The sequence below is a fragment of the Muscardinus avellanarius genome, assembly GCF_963383645.1.
Source record: "Muscardinus avellanarius genome assembly, chromosome: 12".
Lineage (NCBI taxonomy): Eukaryota > Metazoa > Chordata > Mammalia > Rodentia > Gliridae > Muscardinus > Muscardinus avellanarius.
In genome coordinates this window covers 14426803-14446609 of record NC_137798.1, presented here as the reverse complement: position 1 = coordinate 14446609, position 19807 = coordinate 14426803, and the positions used below count along the sequence as shown (strand labels likewise).

The following is a 19807-nucleotide window of genomic DNA, read 5'->3' as shown; positions in this document are numbered from 1 at the left end:
AGAGCCTGGGATTATGATGCCTACAGGCTGGAGAAGAGTATCTCAGCTTCAAGACAAAGCAGAAATGTTTTCTTGCTTTTTTTCTTTCTGGGTTCCTAGTGGGTCCATTGGTGCCTGCTGACATTGAGGGTGAATCTTCCCCATTCAGTCCACCAGCTCACAGGCCAGTCTCTTCTGAGAACACCCTCACATCCTCAGAAATAATGTGTTCAAAGTCTTTGGGTGTTCCTCAAGCTAATCTAGTTGACACTTTAACCATCACACGGGAAGTAGAGATACATCCCCCCCCCATCTCGTTTTCCTTTTGCTTGTCCTCCAAGAGGAAGAACTGAATGTGTGTTTCCTTTCTGGGGGTCACAGACACTTTCTGGACCAACCCACAGTACCGCCTGAAGCTCTTGGAAGAAGACGACGACCCTGAGGACTCCGAGGTGATCTGCAGCTTCCTGGTGGCCCTAATGCAGAAGAACCGGCGGAAGGACCGGAAGCTGGGGGCCAACCTCTTCACCATCGGCTTCGCCATCTACGAGGTGCGCAGCCCAGAAAACACGTCTTCACAGCAAGGAGGATTTGGGGAACTTCCTGAAGGGCGTCCTGCTTCCCTCCCCAGGCCCACTTGTGTGTTACAAGCAGGAAATACCAGCAGGAAAGCTGGGCGTGGTGCACATGCTCATAAATCCCAGCATTTAGGAGGCTGAGACAGGAGGATCGTGGTTCACGGCCAGCCTCAGCTACTTAGTGGGGCCCTCTGCAACTCAGTGAGACCCTGTTTCAAAATAAAGAATGAAAAATAGGGCTGGGGTGAGCCGGGCGTGGTGGCGCACGTTTGTAATCCCAGCACTTGGGAGGCTGAAACAGGAGGATCACACAGGTTCGAAGCCCGCCTCAGCTACTGAGTGATGCTCTCAGAAACTTAGTGAGACCCTGTTTCAAAAGAAAATATAAAAAAAGATCTGGGAGTATAGCCTGGAGGTTGAAAGCCTCTGGGTTCCACCCAAGTACCACCAAAAAAATAAGTAAATACATAGGGCTGGGGTGTACCTCAGAGGTAGAATGCCCCTGGGTTACATCCCCAGTACAAAAAAAAGAAAAAAAGAAAAAACCAGCAGGGGCGGGCAGGGTGGGGGCAGGGCAGCGGATTCTGCACTCACTCCGTACGTGCCTCTTCATCCTCGTTCAGATCTGAGACCTCTTCTCTTCTTGTTCTCTCAAGGTTCCCAAAGAGGTACAGCAGTGGCGCAGCGCGGTTGTGCAGCCTCTGGGCCGGGGGCCGTGGCTCCCCGAAGCTTCCTAGTGGGGCAGGGTGGGGCGGGGGCCTCAGTGCCATGCACACTCCCCCTCCCGCCACACACCCGCCTTCTCACACTCATGTAACTGCACACCACACGGTCACACGCGCACGTTCTGAGGGGGGCTGCCCTCTTTGGCACGGAGGACCACTTCCCTCAGAACCCAGCCAAGGCCCCTCGGCTTCTTTGGGGTCCCCCCCAGCTGAGGGGCTTCGGAGGAGACAGACAGCAGTTCTGGTAAGTGGTCTCGCGGTGGGGACCATAGACGTGACCTGCTACTGAGGCCTGGGAACTGGACGTGGGTGGTGGAGCGGCGGGCGTGGAGCTGGGAAGGCAGCGCCAGGGCGCTGAGTGCAACGGGGAGCCTCTTCTGTCCCCCAGATGCACGGAAACAAGCAGCACCTGCAGAAGGACTTCTTCCTCTACAACGCCTCCAAGGCCAGGAGCAAGACCTACATCAACATGCGGGAGGTGTCCCAGCGCTTCCGCCTGCCCCCCAGCGAGTACGTCATCGTGCCCTCCACCTACGAGCCCCACCAGGAGGGGGAGTTCATCCTCCGGGTCTTCTCCGAAAAGCGGAACCTCTCCGAGTGAGTAGAAGCCGCCTCCTAACCCAAGCGCGGTGGGCACGCTTGTCATCCCAGCATTCGGGGTGCCGAGACCCGAGGATGGAGGTCCCCGGCAGCCTCTGCTACTTAGCGAGGCCCTCTGCAACTCAGTGAGACCCGGTTTCAAAATAAAGAATACAAAATAGGGCTGGGGGTGAGAATGCCCCTGGGTTCCATCTCCAGTACTGCACAACAAACGAAAAATAACAACAAAAAAAATTTAGAAAGGAATCTCTGTCCTCATAGAGCTTAACATTCTAATGTGAGACAACACGGATAGGAAAAATATATATGGTAGTTTGCTAAATTTAGAGAATTGATAAAAGGAGTCAAAATAAAGTAGGAAGAGGCCGGGCAAGGTGGCAGACACTTGTCACCTTAGCACTTGAAAGGCTGAGCTAGGAGGATTGAAGGTTCGTGGACAGCCTCAGCTACTTAGGGAGGCCCCCCACAATTCAGTGAGACCCTGTTTCAAAGTAAAGATTAATAAATAGAGCTGGGCGTGGTGGTGCAGGCTTGTCATCCCAGCATTCAGGAGGCTGAGAAAGGAGGATCACACAGGCTCAGAAGCCAGCGTCAGCTACTTAGTGAGGCCTCTGCAACTCAGGGAGACCCTGTTTCCAAATAAAGAGGAAGGCTGGGCGTGGTGGCGCACGCTTGTAATCCCCGTACTTGGGAGGCTGAGACAGGAGGATCGCACAGGTTCGAAGCCAGCCTCAGCTACTTAGTGAGACCCTGTTTCCAAATAAAATATAAAAATAGGTCTGGGAGTATGGCCCGGAGGTAGGAAGCCTCTGGGTTTCATGCCCAGTACCACCAAAAAAAAAAAAAAGAAGAAGAAGAAGAAGAAGAAATAGGGCAGGGGGTGCACCTCGGGTAGAATGCCCCTGGGTTCCTTGCCCAGTGCTGCAAAAAAAAAAAAAAAGAAGAAGAAGAAGAAGAAAAAGAAGCAGCAGCAGCAGCAGCTCTGTGTCGTTGTGTCGTGAGCAGGTGCTCTGTGTACTTGGGCACTTCCTTCTCAGTCCCAGCGACACTGAGACACCCGTGTATTTATGTTTCTCACAGGGAAGTTGAAAACACAATCTCCGTGGACCGGCCCGTGGTGAGTGGCTCCTTCTTCCTTGCGAGAGGGTCCAGAGTTGGCCTCGCCCAACTAGACGGGGCCAGGTGGTGGTGGGGTTGCCAGAGGGGCGGAGGCCAGGGTGCAGGTATGAGCCCACGTTCCTGCACCCTCTGCTGTATGGCCGGGAGCGATGGCTCTTGTGTCTTGGGGCCGTTTAGCCAGTTCAGGGACTGGGCAGTATGAAGGGGAGAAGTGGCTGGAGCAATTAGAAGAAGGGAACGGGACCATCGCAGGACGGAGCGGCAGCAAGACCAGAAACTAAGTGGACTAGGAGGGTGGGTGGCACTGGGCCACTCCTGTGAAGGAGGGGAGGGCGCTACTCTGCACCCAGCCTCGAACCCGGATCCTCAGCCAGGCGTGGTGGGCACGCTTGGAATCCCAGCATCGGGGAGGCTGCGACGGGAGGATCGCGCTTCGCAGGCAGCCTCAGCTACTTAGTGAGACCCTGTTTCAAAATAAAGACTAAAAAATAGGGCAGGGGGTGTAACTCAGAGGTAGAATGCCCCTGGGTTCCATCCCCAGTACAAAAAAAAAAAAAAGAAAGAAAAAAGAAAAAAGAAAAAAGAAAAAAAAAGAAAGAAAAAGAAAAGAAAAAGAAAAAGAAAAAGCAACCTAGATCTTTCATTCATCACCTGAACAAGTTATATAACCCCTATGACTCAGTTTTCAATTCTGCAAAATGAGATAATAATAATGCGTCTGGCGATGCCTTCGTGGAGTTTAAATCAATACGGTGGCGTGTGGAAGTGCTTGGCACAGCAGGGACACGCGAGTAGAGGTCGCTGCCCACGTGCCCTCTCTCTCGACCCTCACAAGTTTTCTGAGCAGTAGAAGAGGCTAGCCTTCCTGCCTTCCAAGCAAGCGAGCAGAGGCCGAGTAGGGTTAAAGTCTTCCTTATGAGGGCAGAGCTGGGGAGTGGCGGGTGCGGCTAGACCTCAGATTCTGGCTCCAGACTCAGGTTTTCCCACCTCCCTGCAGAGGCCCGGCTCACTGCTGGCTGAGAGCCAATGCTGGGAGCACAGAGTTGGTACGCTTGGGATCTTTTGCTTTTTGTGTGTGGTACTGGGGGTGGGACCCAGGGACATTCTACCTTTGAGCTACACCCCTGCCCTATTTTTTATTCTTTATTTTGAAACAGGGTCTCACTGAGTTGCAGAGGGCCTCACTAAGTAGCTGAGGCTGTACGCAAACCACGATCCTCCTGTTTCAGCCTCCCAAGCGCTGGGATTACAAGCGTGCGCCACCACGCCCGGCTGGCGCTTGGGGTGTGTTTTGCGGACCCTCCTGTCTGCCTTGAGGCTTTGGCCCTGGTTAGTAAACTGAGCCTCGTGAGGCTCATGAACTGAGCACCGTGAGGACAAATACTGCATCGAACTGTCTTCCTGGCGTGACACTCGTGGTCACGATCCTGACCCCATGCCAGGGCACGGTCTTCAGTGTCCCTGGGGCCTGCAGACATTTGGTCTTTGCATTATATGCACTTGGTTCTATTCTTATCCTTTGGATGCTGGTAATCGAGACGCAGTGCTTATCAGGAGCTATACACTCAAAGGCTTCTGGAGGCTGAACGTCAGCTGAGTAGAACAGGCAGGTGCAGGGTCGGGTGCCCCTCATCTTGCCACACCTGCCGGCAGTTCTCAAATAGCACTTGGCCTTGGTGTTGGAGGGACAGCTGCAGTGGCAGCAACTGTGGCAATTTGGACGGTCAGAGAACAGCCACCCTTAGTTCAGCTGATTATTGTCACTGGGAGCAAAGGCCCGGGGAGCCCACCGGACCTAGTTTTATAAAAGAAACCCCAAGCCAGGCGTGGTGGCGCTTGCTTGAATCCAAGAACTTGGGAGGCTGAGACAGGAGAATCAAAGGCTCATAGCCAGCCTCAGCAACTTAGTGAGGCCCTCTACAACTTAGTGAGACCTTGTTTTCAAAAAAAAAAAAAAAAAAGAAAAGAAAAGAAAGAAAGAAAGGAAGGAAGGAAGAAAGGAAGAAAAGAAAAAAGGGTCTGGAGGTGTAGCCCAGAGGTAGAAAGCCCCTGGGTTCCAAAAAAAAAGCCCCAAGCCTAGATTTCCATGTTAAGTTACATATTTGCTTAAAATATTTTAATTTTTTTCTCTAAGTCAATTTCATTTTCAAGCCAGCTTGAGTATCACATTTTTTGGTATTTTAGTAACTAATCTCTGTTTTTTCTAGGATTGGGAATAGAACTCAGGGGTGCTCTACATCTGAGCTATATCCCCACCCCTTTAAGTTTTCTGAGGAAGATCTTGCTAAGTGGCCCGGGCTGGCCTCAAGCTTGTGATCCTCCTGCATCAGCCTCCTGAGTAGCTGGGATTACAAGTGTGTACCACCATACCCAGCTACCAATTTTGTTTTTATAAATTAGCCAGAAGGTCCCTTTCCTTGGCTGCATCCAATAACGATGGGTTATTAAAACAAAACCACAAGCCAGGCGTGGTGGCGCACGCCTGTAATCCCAGCGCTTGGGAGACTGAGACAGGGGGATCGTGCAGGTTCGAAGCCAGCCTCAGCTACTTAGGCTCTCAGCAACTTAGTGAGACCCTGTTTCCAAATAAAACATAAAATAAAATAGGTCTGGGAGGATAGCCCAGAGGTAGAAAGCCCCTGGGTTCCACCCCCCAGTACCACACAAAAAAAAAAAAAAGCAAAAACAAAGCTGTAGCCCCGTAGCCAACTCGGAGGAGGCCACAGTACTCTCTCCTGCCCCCTCCTCGTGCCCTTTGGCTCCAAGTAATGGAGATATCCGGGCCCCAGGGCCTCACCCCACGCAGACTGGGGAAGCCAATGCCACTGGCCGTTTTGGAAACTCGACTTTCACTTATTCTGCATTTACTGTTTCTTTTTCTTATGCAGAAAAAGAAAAAACACAAGGTGGGTGTAACGGGGTGAGTGGCTAGAGCAGCATGTGTGTGCGTGTGCTCACGTGTGTGTGTATGCGTGTGCCCCTGCGTGTGCGTCACTCACTGCCTCCCCCCCCAGACCCTCGCTGGGGCCCGGGTGTGTAGTCATGCATGCTGACCCAGGCTGAGGGCCCCTGGGTGCTGTTCTAGGTGCTCTCGTTGGGCTAACTCAGTCCCCACCTCAGCCCCATGAGGTTGGCTCCGTGATCAGCCGTTTCCAGGGGGAGAAAAGGTACTAATGCACTCACTTGCCTGAGGCTGCACGGCCAGCCCTGGGGCTGTGCGGTCTGTGCCCGTGGGACCCTCTCTAGGATTCCCCAAGCATGGTGGCGGGGCGGCCACGGCAGACCCTGAACGCTGTGCTGGTGTTTTTTTTTTTTTTTTATTTTCAGCTACAACAGCATCTAAAGAATAGGTGCTGAGCCTGGTGTGGTGGCACACGCTTGTAATCCCAGCATTTGGGAGGCTGAGACATGGTTCACCGGCAGCCTCAGCTACTTAGTGAGGCCCTTTGCAGCTCACTGACACCCTGTTTCAAAATAAAGAATAATATGCCGGGCGTGGTGGCGCACACTTGTAATCCCCGCGCTTGGGAGGCGGAGACAGGAGGATCGCGCAGGTTCGAAGCCAGCCGCGCTGGCGTAAGAGACCCTGTTTCCAAATAAAAATATAAAAATAGGTCTGGGAGTGTAGCCCGGAGGTAGAAGGGTTTCCAGGAACCCCAGTGCCACCAATAAATAAATAAATAGGGCTGGGGTGTAGCTTGGAGATGGAATGCCCCTGGATTCCATCCCCAGTACCTCAAAAAATAAAATAAAGAGTAGTTGCTGTTCCCCTTTACAGGTGAGGGTACAGATCCAGAGAAATGCAGGAACTTGCCCAAGAACACACAGCTAACTGAGCGGGGAATCTGGAACTGGAAACAGCATCTATCTGTGCTAAGCCCTATTTCTTGCCTGTGTCTCTGGCGCCTCTTTATACTCCAGTACTTGATGTGGAGACCCAGTGCTTGGGCCTAAATAAACGTGCCAGGCATCTGTGGCTGTCCCATGAGCACACGCCCCCTTCAGGCTGTGCCTGCCACTTGCTGGGGTCCCCACAAACCTCAGCTACTTGGTAAGAGCCTGTTCTTAGAAGGTAGAGCAAGCCGGAGCTTTGGGGGCCAGCTGGGAGCGCAAACAGCAGAAGCTGCTTGTCACAGATCTGTCCGCGTGGCTTCCTAGACAGAGCGTGGGAAGGCAGGGGCCTCTCCAGAGACGGCACGCTGCTTTCTGCTGAGACTCTGCTCAGCCTCTTCTGTGTGCGGCCCAGCCTCTCCCTGCTTGCCTACGGGTCCACAGCCCTCACCAGCAATGGCACGGCGTGGCGGCTGCTCTCTGCCCCCTCTCAGACCTCGCTTGCATAAGCATATCTGGAAACTATCCCTTATATTTGTGAACCATGTTAAATGTTTTGCAATACAATTTTATATTCAGTATCTATCTCCTTTGATATCCACAAGAGTCCTATCAGGAGGAAAAAGCAAGGCTTGCCATCCCCATTAATGGATGAATAAACAGACTAGCAAAGTTTTTTTTTTTTTTTTTTTTGGTATATGGGTGGTACTGGGGAGGGAAGGAGGGATAGTTGACCTCTGAGCTACACTCCCAGCCCTATTTTACTTTTTTTTATTTTTATATTTTTGGTGGTACTAAGGGTGGAACCCAGAGGCTTTCTACCTCTGGGCTACACTCCCAGACCTATTTTATATTTTATTTGGAAACAGGGTCTCACTAAGTTGCTGAGAGACTCACTTAGTAGCTGAAGCTGGCTTTGAACCTGTGTGATCCTCCTGTCTCAGCCTCCCAAGCAAGGGGAGTGCTACCACGCCCGGCTCTGTTTTATTTTATTTATTTTATTTTATTTTATTTTATTTTGTGTGTGTGTGGTACTGGGGATGGAACCCAGGGGCATTCGTGTCCCTGTGCCTGCTGAAATTATGTGTGGGTGGGGGGAGGGAGATATGCTGGGGCTTTATACTGAACTGGGAAATTTTAATTTGAAGTTACTCACATCTGGGGAAAAATTCTACAAAACATTTAAACATCCCTGCCTTGGATGCTGGTTTCCGAATCATAGCATCTTCTTGTGTACCTCTTTGTCGCACCCTCCCAGCTGTTGTGAGGGAGCGAGGGGCTGAGGGGCTGAGGTCCAGGAAGGCTCGGCAGCTCCGGGCACAGCGTCGCAGTGTCACAGCATCGCGGTGGCAAAGCTGGAGCCCGAGCTGAGGAGCTAGAGCCCCGGACTCCGACCGCTCCTCAGTGGACAGGCTGCTCCTCTGAGGCCTGGAGGCTGCCTCGGTGCCGGCTCAGCCTGTAACGCCCGCTTCCTCCCTCCCCACTCCCTTCTCTAGCCCATCATCTTCGTTTCAGACAGAGCAAACAGCAACAAGGAGCTGGGCGTGGACCAGGAGCCAGAGGAGGGCAGAGACAAAACAAGCCCTGATAAGCAAGAGGGCTCTCCGCAGGTCTCTAAGCATGCGGCAGAGCGCCCGCCCTGCGTCCCTAACTAACATCGAGGATGGGGCTTGTCTCACTGACCTTGTCTCTCGCTCATTCTTGTAAAATTTGCAGTGCTGTTGGGTGAACGACTGGGGTTGGGTCTCCACAGCAGAGGGGCACAGTGAGAAAAGGCGGAGGCAATGAGACCCAGCAGCTTGAGTGACTGAGGGGCAGCCCTGCAGCTCCTGGCAGAGGGGACAGTGGCGGTGTGTGGGGGGAGCATCGGAAATGAAGCCTCTACCTCGCAGGGGAAGGTGTCGTGGGGGATGAGGCTGAGGGGCAGGTCCCCAGGAGGTCCAGAGCCAGGTCCTCTGCCCTGCGGCACCATGCAGTGGAGTGGGGTGGGGGCAGGTCTCCTGAGCACGTGGGGGGGGGGCGTTTGCTTGGAACGGTCAGGCTCAAGACCGCTGCCCTGGCTGGGGGAAGATGGCAGAGCACCGAGGGTCCAGTATCTGACAGGCAGGGCTGACTGTTCTCCGGCTGAGGGTTAGGGCTGGCGAGGTTTGGAGTGAAGAGGCTAAGGCGGGTGATTCTCACTCCAGCTCACCACGTCCAACCACGGAGAGTGCTGGTCCTGCGCCCGCTTCTGCGGCCCTCTGGGCTGGCCCGCGCCGCAGCTCCCCTCGCCATGGTCCCCGATTCTAGCGAGCCTTTGTACTTCCACAGCCTCGGCCTGGCAGCACCGACCAGGAGAATGAGGAACAGCAGCAGTTTCGCAGCATTTTCAAGCAGATAGCAGGAGACGTAAGTACGCTCAAACTTGTCTGCTTGATTACCTGCTCAAATGGCCAGCCCTCCCGCCATTGTCCAGCAGAGGGCATTCTGGAGTAACCGTGGACATGGGCGGCACAGAAATCTGTGGTGGCGCACGCTTGTCATCCCAGCATTCTGGAGGCTGAGACAGGAGGATCTGGGTTCACAACCAGCTTCAGCTACTTAGTGAGGCCCTTTGCAACTCACTGAGACCCTGTTTCAAAACAAAGAATAAAAAATAGGGCTGGGGGTGTTGCTCGGAGGTAGAATGCCCCTGGGTTCCATCCCCAGTACTGAAAAAAAAAAAAAAAAAAGAAATCTATAAGCCCTTGAGTTTTGGGCTGACACTGTGTGCGCTGAGGCCTTCTGGCTCTGAGCTGCCCGCTGGTCTGAGCAGCTGAGGCCTCGGTATCTGGCCCCTCATTCCCATCAGGAAAGCCCCGGCTCCCATGGACAGGGCTCTCACAAGTGTGGACAGCTGGCTTCTTCAGTGAAGCCTCTGCTTCATCAGCTGTGTTCTCTGGACCTTGACTCTCTTCTCCCCTCCCCCACAGGACATGGAGATCTGTGCAGATGAGCTTAAGAACGTCCTCAACACGGTCGTTCACAAATGTGAGCAGCTCACAGCAGACACGAGGGATGGGCAGGGGGCCCAGCTGCCTGAGCGCAGCCCCTCACTCTGCTCCATCCCCCCAGACAAGGACCTGAAGACACAGGGGTTCACGCTGGAGTCCTGCCGCAGCATGATCGCCCTCTTGGATGTATCCTTCCCAAGTTGGGCCTAAGGACAGGTTTAAGGAGATTCTGACCAAAATATCCTGGAAGCTGGGCTGGAAGGGTTTATTAGAGGCAGAAGGGAAGGAAACGGGGTTGTTGCTGGCTCGCATCTGCAGCTCTTACTCAGGCCTGAGACCCTGTTGACATTCTGCCCCAACACAGGGGTCCTGGGGCTGAGCTGCCTGGATTAGAAAGCCAGCAGGAGCTTTGGTGGAAGTGGTGGGAGGCAAGCTGAGCGGCAGGGTGGGGAGTGGGTAGGGGAGCTTGGAGACCTCTGGGCCTCCCCTGCAGAGCCCCTGGCCACCCCTCACTGTCCGGGGGGTTTCTGCTATGTGCCTGTAGCCCTGACCTCCTTCCTCCAGACAGATGGGTCCGGGAGGCTGAACCTGCAAGAGTTCCACCACCTCTGGAAGAAGATCAAGGCCTGGCAGGTGGGATGAGGCCGCAGTGCGGGAGCGGAGAGGGCGCGACTTGTTCTCAAGTTCTGTGTCTGGCTGGGCACGGGGGTCGTGTCTGCAATCCCAGCTACTTGGGAGGCTGAGGCAGGACTGTCACATTCTAGGCCAGCCTTTGCAAATTGTAGTGAGATCCTGTCTCAAAATAAAAATCACAAGGGCTGGAATATAGATAAGAGGCAGAACACTCCTGGGTTCAATCCTTAGTACCAAAAATATTTTTTTTTCATTGCTAGAAAATCTTCAAACGCTATGACACAGACCACTCTGGTACCATCAACAGCTATGAGATGCGGAATGCAGTCAACGATGCAGGTGCTGGGGGAAGCGGGTGGGAGGCACGTGGACAGGCCTGGTGGGGAGCGGCGGGGGCAACTCTGCTACCAAGAAAGGGTGAAGAGAGCTGGGCTGGCGAGGCGGGCACGCTTGTCATCCCAGCACTCGGGAGGATGAGACAGGAGTATCCGGGTTTGCGGACAGCCTTAGCTACTTAAGTGAGGCCCTCTGCAACTTAGTGAGAGACTGTTTCGAAATAAAGAATAAAAATATTGGGCAGGGGGTGTAGCTCGGAGGTCAAATGCCTCTGGGTTCCATCCCAGACCTGCAAAAAAAAAAAAAAAAAAAAAAAAAAAAAAAAGAATAAAAGAGCCGGGTGTAGTGGCGCACACATGTAATCCCTGTGCTGAGACAGGAGGATCGCACAGGTTCCAAGCCAGCCTTAGCTACTTAGTGAGGCTCTCAGCAACTTAGTGAGACCCTGTTTCCAAATAAAATATAAAATAGGTCTGGGAGTGTAGCTCGGAGGTAGAATGCCCCTAGGTTCCATCCCCAGTACCACCAAAAAATAAATAAGGAAAGAAAGAAAGAAAGAAAAAAGAAAAAATAGGGCTGGGGGTGTAGCTCAGAGATAGAATGGCCCTGGGTTCCATCCCCAGTACCACAAAAAATAAATAAATAAAAAGTGAAGAAAGAGGTTTTCATTTTCCTGAAGTCAGAGCAGCCAGGGGGCGGGAAAGCAGGAAGCAGGGCTAGACTCCAGCCGTCCTTCTGCCTCTACTCGGCCCGCCACAGGATTCCACCTCAACAGCCAGCTCTACGACATCATCACCATGCGCTACGCGGACAAATCCATGAACATCGACTTTGACAGCTTCATCTGCTGCTTCGTCAGGCTGGAGGGCATGTTCAGTAAGTGTGGGGGCGCCCTCAGGCACTCCCAGCAGGAACCTCAGCCTGAGTCTCCCAAGGCACTTGATCCAGGCTAAGCAGAGGCCCAGAAAGGGATGGCAGAGGAGGGGCCCCTCAGACGGTTCCAGTGGCGGCGGCGGTGTGCCCTAACCAGCTTCTTATTCTTCCACACAGGGGCTTTTAATGCATTTGACAAGGACGGAGATGGCATCATCAAACTCAACGTTCTAGAGGTAAAGCACGGTCGACGCAGCAGCCCTCCTGCACCGTAAAATTCAGGGTGGACAAGCCAGTGGGCAGATGGGACCCACCGCACGCTCACTTCCACCTGGTGGAGTGCGTGCCGGGAGGAGGGAATGCGGCGGGGAGTGTGGTTCAGGGCCTGGAGGGGTCTTGGTTCCCGTTACTTTGTGCTGAAACACACAGAGCTTCCCAGGAAAGCTCTGGGGGAAGGCTGCAGTAGGCTGCTGTTCCCTTGAAAGTCTCCCTGGTGGTTCTTCCTTTTCCCCCCAATCCCGTAAGAGCCTCAGGTCCAGGGTTTCTTCTCGTCTACATTCTGATCTTGGGACTTCTTGTAGTGGCTGCAGCTGACCATGTATGCCTGAACGCCTGCGGCGCATCCACGGCCACGCCGATCCCTCAGGACCGCAACAGGGCTACAGCCTTTACCCCCGGAGCCGCGGCGGCGCCCCGCAGCCTGCCGCGCACCCCTCCGCTTTGGTTCGTCACGCCCAGCTGGCCCCTTTGCCACCCGAAGCCGAAGCCTGTTGAGTGAGCCACCCCAGCGCTGAGGCAGGTGCCACGCGTGGCTGGCACTAAGCTGCTTGCAGGAGCACTGCCAGCCCACCTGGCACGCGTCCACCTTACGACAATGACCAGATGTATTAACAGACCTGCCTGTTCTAGACGGGGTCTGGGGCACGCTCCGTGGACAGGGCCGCGGACGCTGGGGTCTGAGCATGTTTTGCTGCATTCTGAAAGAAGCTGGTCTAAATAAAGGCATGTGTACAGCTGGTTCCACTTGTTTTTTTGTTCAGATGCCACCAACAGGGCTGAGGGCCTTCCGATCATACACTCACTCACCTGTCACCTACGAGAGCCCGTTTCAGGTAGGGGCGAAGGTCAGCACATGCCTGCTGAGCACGCAGAGCCGGGGTTCGGTTCCTAACGCTGCCCTCCCTTCTCCTGCACAACCAAGCCCTACTTTTAGAATAGAATGAAGGGAAACACGCACATAATCAAAACCTTAGCGGGCAGGCATGGTGATACACACCAGGGGGTCACAGGTGGAAGGCAGGCCTCAGAAACTTAGCTCTGATCCAGCCCCAAATAAGAAGGCCAGGCGTGGGGGCACACTTGGAATCTCAGTACTTGGGAGGCCGAGACAGGAGGATCGCAGGCTCGCAGCCAGCTTCGGCTGCTTAGGCCCTCCGTAACTCATGAGACCCTGGTTCCAAATAAAGAATAAAATAGTGTGGCAGGTGTCACTTGGAATACCCCTGGGTTCAATCCCCAGAATCACAAAACATAAATAAGCGAATAAATAAATAAATAACCCGTGATTGGAGGGGCCATCCGAGGGTGAAGGAGCAGGGAGGCAGTGCTTAGTCTGCAGACAAAGCCTTGAACTAGCTGTCAGTAATTATCCAGACGAGGCCTGCAGCAGTTAAGCACCTTGGCATTCCACCCACTTTCCTTCTTGCTTTCTATACCGACACGACAAGGGCTGGCGTGAATATGCAGACAAGGTAACACAAACGAACAATTAGTAAAATCACTTTATTTCCCTCTTGTATTTGCTTTATATCTTGCTTTACAAAGTTATGAAGTTCACAGCTTTACACCAAAATGTAAGAATGCAATAGGCTATTTGCTTATAAACATTTTTGCAGCCAAGTGTCGTCTGATTTCATTCTTTTAATACATGTTCAATATATTAAAAGAAAAAAAATCTGAAACCAAGGGTGCTGGAGCAGCTCCAGGGCATGTGTTGCTCTTTTACCAGGACAAAGCACTTCGAAAACCTTTCCTCCTCGACGCCCTCTGTGCTCACTTCATTCGGGCTATGACCTTGAATTTTACTACCTTGAATTTAAGTGTGGGAGACTGGTGGGGGGGAGAGGGCACCAAGTACAGTTTAAATGTATACCATTTTTTTTTCAATAAAAATAAAAATACTTTGCCAATCAAAAAAAAAAAAAAAAAAAAAAGCAGGAGACTGGAGTGGCCCCTGGCCCAGCGGGCCGCACGTGGGCTGGAGGTGAAGTTGGATGGTCCTGCCTGATGGGCAGTGCACCTGCTAAGTGCACCCAAGGGTTCCACATCACTTGTGCCCGGGACTCAGCACAGCCCAAACCACCTTGGCCACCGCTTCTTTCCTAATTAGGCCACTTGTCTTAACCTCCGAGGGTACTAAGGACTTAGGGATGCTGTCAGTGCGCAGGCACGGCCTCTGTATTCTGCTAAAAGCTCTCCTCAGGTAGCGGGAACAACAGTTATAAGCGTGTCTAAACTGCAATTATTTGAGCAAAACCATGCGTGTGCTGCTCAACCGCACTTCTCAATATGCTCCAGCCTCCTCTCCAACCAATTCTCTTCCATAAATACGCCACGCCGTTCCCCAAGTGCACCCACTCCCACCAAGTCAGCCATGTGCCTGGTCACTAATGCTGTCCACTGTACAACCCACCAGAAAAATACCACAAAACCAAACCCTTTAGGTAAATAACCGCTTACATGGTAGCAGCACTGTCTGTAAATTATATGCAGGCCATGAGCTACACACCCAACTGTCAGCTCTTCTGAGGGAAAGAAACTCTCCCTCACCGAAGCAGGAGTGTAGTATTAGTAAGGACTTTCTCTCAGACTCAAGTGACATCAGGTCAAGGTAAGTCTTTGTTCTTTTTCTTTCCATTGTGTTTGTTTTACAATTGAAAGAGTAAGCCAAAATAAAGTTTGAACTTAATTAAAAACTCTCACATAAAACTTGGACTGATTTTATCAGAACTGCCATCAAAACACTAGCATACAAACACTAAAGGATTTATTCTGTGTCTTTCTCGGCCTTGAACGGTTAGAATAGCACAAACAATTGAAAACCACATACTATAAATGGCCTCCAGTTACTTAGTTTCCTCAGTCACTGAACAGTTTCCTTCCTTCTTCAAGCCCCACACAGTGGGGTCCGCACAGACTTCTGAGCCAGGCTCTTCTACAGAAGGAAACAGCCACGACTCACCAGTGCCCCAGGACTCAGCCCAAGTCCTGCACAGCTTTCAAGACAATTAGAAGCAGCAGCAGAACCACAAGTGGCCGAGACGCTCACGGTTCCTTTATTTCTCAACAGAGGGCCAGAATGGTTCATTCTGAGTCACACATTAACCTGGTGTCGGAAAGATTTCACATATTCTTGAAAAGAACACCTTACTGCCACTCTTTTACAGAAAACTTTTGTGAAGTGAGGAAAATATCGCATGGTGCCCATGCACACGTCCACACACAAAGGAACGTCCACACACACAAGGAGGCAGATGTACACACACGATTCTACCAAGGAGACTAGCCCCGATCCCCGCGCTTCCTGATCCCACTGCTGTAATCCCTGCAAACTTCCCGCACTGGCCGGCACCTTACGCTCTGCTCGCACTCAAGCCCAGGCCCATCAGGACACCTCTGCACCTGCACCGCAACTCAAGGCTTTCTTAGCTCCCTCTCCTGCTGCGGAGAAAATGCCAGGCTTAGCAGTAAATCCTAATGCTCTTTCCTGGGGAATCACTATTCCCAAACCCACAGAACAGCACAGCTTCTCTGGTCACACAGGAGATGGGGGTGAGAGATGGCAGAGTTTCCTAATCTCACACACAAACAGCAGAAATGCACTCTATCAACTAGATGTGCTTGTCCTCCACTCGGCATCATGCAGACCTAAACAGTGTGGTTAGCTGGAGCTTTCCACTCAAGGACAGCAGTACACAGCTCGTGGAGCCATCCGTGTCTAGTAGTAAGAGCCACTGGGACTGTTCCTAGAAAAAAGGACACATCCTTAGACTCGCGCAGCCCCTCTGGCAGCCTACCCACGGTCCACGCTCAGCGCCCCTGCCGCAGAGCCCGGGAAGGCACCTTTGCAGACGTGTGCCGACAGGGCCAAGGAGAACCCGGGTGCTCTGCCACCCAAGAGAACAGCAGGTGGCACGCCCTGGAACTCAGTGTGTGCCCTTTCTCTTCCTCTCTGAAGAATCTAAAAACAAAACATTGTATAGCTTTATAGATAAGAGTCCAGAGAAAACTCCGCAACTGAAGCAGCTAAGCACTAAGACTGTGGGATCAAGTGTTCTCAGGACGGACAGCTCTCTCCCTCACCGCACTCCTCCCCCGCTGAGCTAGCAGAAACGAGTCTCTAGCGCTGCTGCGTGCTTGTCCTCCCAGTACTTGGGGGCTTGGGAGGCTGAGACAGAAAGATCGCAGTTTCGTGGACAGCCTCAGCAACTTAGAGAGGCCACCTGCAGCTTAGTGAGATCCTGTTTCCAAATAAAAAGAAAAAATAGGGCTCGGGGTGTGGCTCAGAGGTAGAATGCCCCTGGGCTCCATCCCCAGTACCACACACACACACACACACACACACACACACACACACACACGCACGCACGCACGCACGCACACACAAAAAGAAGTGAATCGTAGGAAGCCTGCTCAGGGCCCCAACATCATATCCTTCATTCCGCCCCCATCCTGAGTGCTGCGGGGTGGGGGGCAGAGCCCTGTGTGAGCCCACAGCCATCCTTCATGGCCACCACTGGTCTAGGCACAGCTGACAGTGGGAAAGACAGGGCTGGCGAAGGAGCCACCCAAATGGTCTTAACCCCACACAGCCTCTGGGAGTGAGGACTCAGAAAGGGGATAAGGTACACCTCCACCTAAAACGGCCTGAAAGCAGGGGGCGCCCATGTCCGACAGACACTGAAAGGCAGAGGCCTGCAAACAGTGCTCCACCGAAGCCCACACACAACGCCAACAGTCTGGAGCTTCTTTTCTGAATTCCTAAAAGAGACCGGGCAGTTCTCAAAAATCTACTGTGGGGGGAGAGAGAAAAGAGAGAGGAGAGAGAGGAGGGAGAGGAGGGAGAGGGAGGGAGGGAGGGAGGGAGGGAGGGAGGGAGAGAGAGAGAGAGAGAGATATCTCCTGTGGGCCCTTTGGCATTTAAAGCCGGCTCTCGAATAGGGAAACACACTACTATACATAATTGTGAAGGAAGGAAGCGATTTGCTTCCAACTTATATACCCAGTTACTATAACCGGAGAAATTACAACCGATCCTGAAAAATTTAGCCTTTGAATCACCTTGCACTTAAAAGCCTGACTGCAGGTTTAAACCATCATAAGAACATAAACTAGAAAGTCACAATAAAACCTAAATTTGAAATTAATAAAATATACGTGTGATTAGGGTAACCAATTAAGAGCTGGATCTTTAATAAACACTCAAAGAACACTAGGAGCATAAATCAAGAATGTCATGCTGCCCAGAGAAGTGTGGTTTCTTACAGTCTGTCTGTCTACGCCCTCCAGCAAGAACGTGATGTGTACCCTACCACCCCACAGCGCTGCCCAGACTTATGCTGGGGGCAACCTGGCACTCCCTCCCTCCCCACTTCCCGGGGGAAAAGAACAGCGCCGTGTGAGGGCACGGCTGACGAGAGACAGTTCAACAAGTGGCTCCCAACACGGGAGGGAAAAGCGTCATGAATCGATCCTGCTGTCGTCTTCAGCGTGTCGTTCAATGTGCCCTGCAGCATCCTAGGAAAAGGGACCAGGTGGCAGCAGGTAAGAAAGAGTCAAAGGCACACAGACGTATGCTATTACAGAATCCTCACACACAGAGCTAGGAGCGGCACTTTGCTAATTTACATAGAACTATGCCCTTCCAAATGGGCATTAGCGATTCTGTTACTGGATTTGGAAGATTTGAAACCTCCCTTCGTAGACTCTCAAAACCGACCAATTCTTCATTGAAAACCTCATCGACTTCTGCTCCAAGTCCAAACTTAAAAGGAAAACCCATAACTTTTGGGTTTTTTTCTTGTTGCATCCCGAATGCTCTAGTAAGGCAAGAGCAGTTTGCCGGGGTGCTGCTCTCAGCAGGCTACCTGCCCCAGGCTACCCGCAGCCCGAACCTGCCCCAGGCTACAGGCTACCTGCAGAGGGGGGAGGGCGTACCTGCCCCAGGCTACCCGCAGCCCCCTGCAGTACCTGCCCCAGGCTACCCACAGCCCCCTGCTGTACCTGTCCCAGGCTACCCGCAGCCCCGCTGCACCTGTCCCAGGCTACCCGCAGCCCCCTGCAGTACCTGCCCCAGGCTACCCGCAGCCCCCTGCAGTACCTGCCCCAGGCTACCCACAGCCCCCTGCTGTACCTGTCCCAGGCTACCCGCAGCCCCGCTGCACCTGTCCCAGGCTACCCGCAGCCCCCTGCAGTACCTGCCCCAGGCTACCCACAGCCCCCTGCAGTACCTGCCCCAGGCTACCCACAGCCCCCTGCTGTACCTGTCCCAGGCTACCCGCAGCCCTGCTGCACCTGTCCCAGGCTACCCGCAGCCCCCTGCAGTACCTGCCCCAGGCTACCCGCAGCCCGGTGTTGTACCTGCTTGGACCCTTTCCTAGCGGTGAAAAATGCATCACAGTTCTTCCAGCGGCATTTCAGGGTCTGAAAGTTCGGATTAGTGTGATCGGTGAGCAAGTGTTGTTTCAAGTGATCGACAACACCGAATATCAGAGAGCAGCCATGCCACTGCAAAGACAGAACGAGGGGTCTCGGTAAAGGGCGCGGCGAGCAGGCGGCCAGGCCAGCTCGGGCCAGGAAGTTCTGTGGCGACACACCCATCATCCCAGGCCCTGGGAGGCTAAGGCAGGAGGACCAGGTCAAGGACAGCCTCAGCCAAGTAGAGAGACATTCATCAACCTGGCGAGACTCTATTTTTATAAATACATATAATATATATATATATATTTTTTTTTTTTGGGGGGGGGTGGTATTGGGGATGGAACCCAGGGGCCTTCTACCTCCAGGACCTATTTTATATTTTTATTTGGAAACAGGGTCTCTTAAGCCAGCTGAGGCTGACTTCAAACCTGCGGGATCCTCCTGTCTCAGCCTCCCAAGCGTGAGGATTACAAGCGTGCGCCACCACGACTGGCATAAATCAATAAATTTAATAAATAAATAGGGATGGGGGTGTGGCTTAGAGGTAGAATGACCCTGGGTTCCATCCCAGTACTGCAATAAACAAACAAACAAACAAACAAACAAACAAACCAGGCATGGCGGTGCACGCTTGTAATCCCAGCATTCAGGAGGCTGAGACAGGAGGATTGCGGTTCTCAGACAACCTCAGCTACTTAGCAAGGCCCTCCACAACTTAGCGAGACCTTGTTTCAAAATAAGGAATAAAAAATAGGGCTGGGGTCTGGCTTGAAGGTAGAACGTCCCTGGGTTCCACCCCAGTACTGCAAAATAAATAAATAAATAAATAAATAAATAAATAAATAAATAAATAAGGCTGGGGTATAACTGAGAGGTAGAATGTCCTTGGGTTCAATCCCCAATAAAACACACACACACACACACACACACACACACACACACACACCCATATTCTTTATTCTTGGCCACAAAATATAATAAAGCCAGAGGCAACCAAATTATCTTTTTTATTTTTTATTTTTTTGTGGTACTGGGGATGGAATCCATGGGCATTCTACCTCTGAGTGACTCCTCCAGCCCTATTTCTTTTTATTCTTTATTTTGAAACAGGGTCTCACTGATTTACAAAGGACTTCACTAAGTAGCTGAGGCCATTTAAAACTGAGACCCTCCGTCTCAGCCTCCTGAACGCTGGAATTATAAGCATGTACCACCACACCCGGCTTTATTCTTTATTTTGAAACAGGGTCTCACTGAGTTGCAAAGGGCCTCACTAAGTAGCTGAGGCCATCTATGAACCGTGATTCTCCTGTCTCATTCCCCCAAATGCTGGGATTACAAGTGTGTGCTGTCACGCCTGGCTTTTATTTTTTATTTTGAAATAGGGTCCCACTAAGTTGCAGAGGGCCTAAGTAACTGAGGCTAGCCTCGAATCTGCGAATCCTGTCTCAGCCACCCAAGT

The 19807-nt window shown here is 52.3% G+C and overlaps 2 protein-coding genes across 11 annotated transcripts in view; one reads left to right on the top strand and one right to left on the bottom strand.

Annotated features, from left to right (window-relative positions):
- CAPN3 (calpain 3) overlaps positions 1-12254 on the top strand; it is a gene marked incomplete at both ends in the record, with an annotated part of 47478 nt that extends 35224 nt beyond the window's left edge. For 2 of the 4 annotated variants that reach the window (XM_080707481.1, XM_080707482.1), the window contains 11 exons: positions 361-530; positions 1671-1879; positions 2963-2999; positions 9143-9220; positions 9784-9841; positions 9926-9990; positions 10369-10437; positions 10698-10776; positions 11533-11649; positions 11824-11882; positions 12228-12254. In XM_080707481.1, the coding sequence (XP_080563607.1) occupies positions 361-530; positions 1671-1879; positions 2963-2999; positions 9143-9220; positions 9784-9841; positions 9926-9990; positions 10369-10437; positions 10698-10776; positions 11533-11649; positions 11824-11882; positions 12228-12254 (968 nt within the window). Of the gene's footprint in view, positions 1-360; positions 531-1670; positions 1880-2962; positions 3000-5889; positions 5908-8328; positions 8443-9142; positions 9221-9783; positions 9842-9925; positions 9991-10368; positions 10438-10697; positions 10777-11532; positions 11650-11823; positions 11883-12227 lie in introns of all 4 variants that reach the window. The other 2 variants (XM_080707479.1, XM_080707480.1) reach the window with 2 other exon arrangements.
- Positions 12255-17385: 5131 nt separating this feature from the next.
- ZNF106 (zinc finger protein 106) overlaps positions 17386-19807 on the bottom strand; it is a gene marked incomplete at both ends in the record, with an annotated part of 48893 nt that continues 46471 nt past the window's right edge. For all 7 annotated transcript variants that reach the window (XM_080707282.1, XM_080707281.1, XM_080707283.1 and 4 more), the window contains 2 exons: positions 17386-17442; positions 18286-18432. In XM_080707282.1, the coding sequence (XP_080563408.1) occupies positions 17386-17442; positions 18286-18432 (204 nt within the window). The remainder of the gene's footprint in view (positions 17443-18285; positions 18433-19807) is intronic.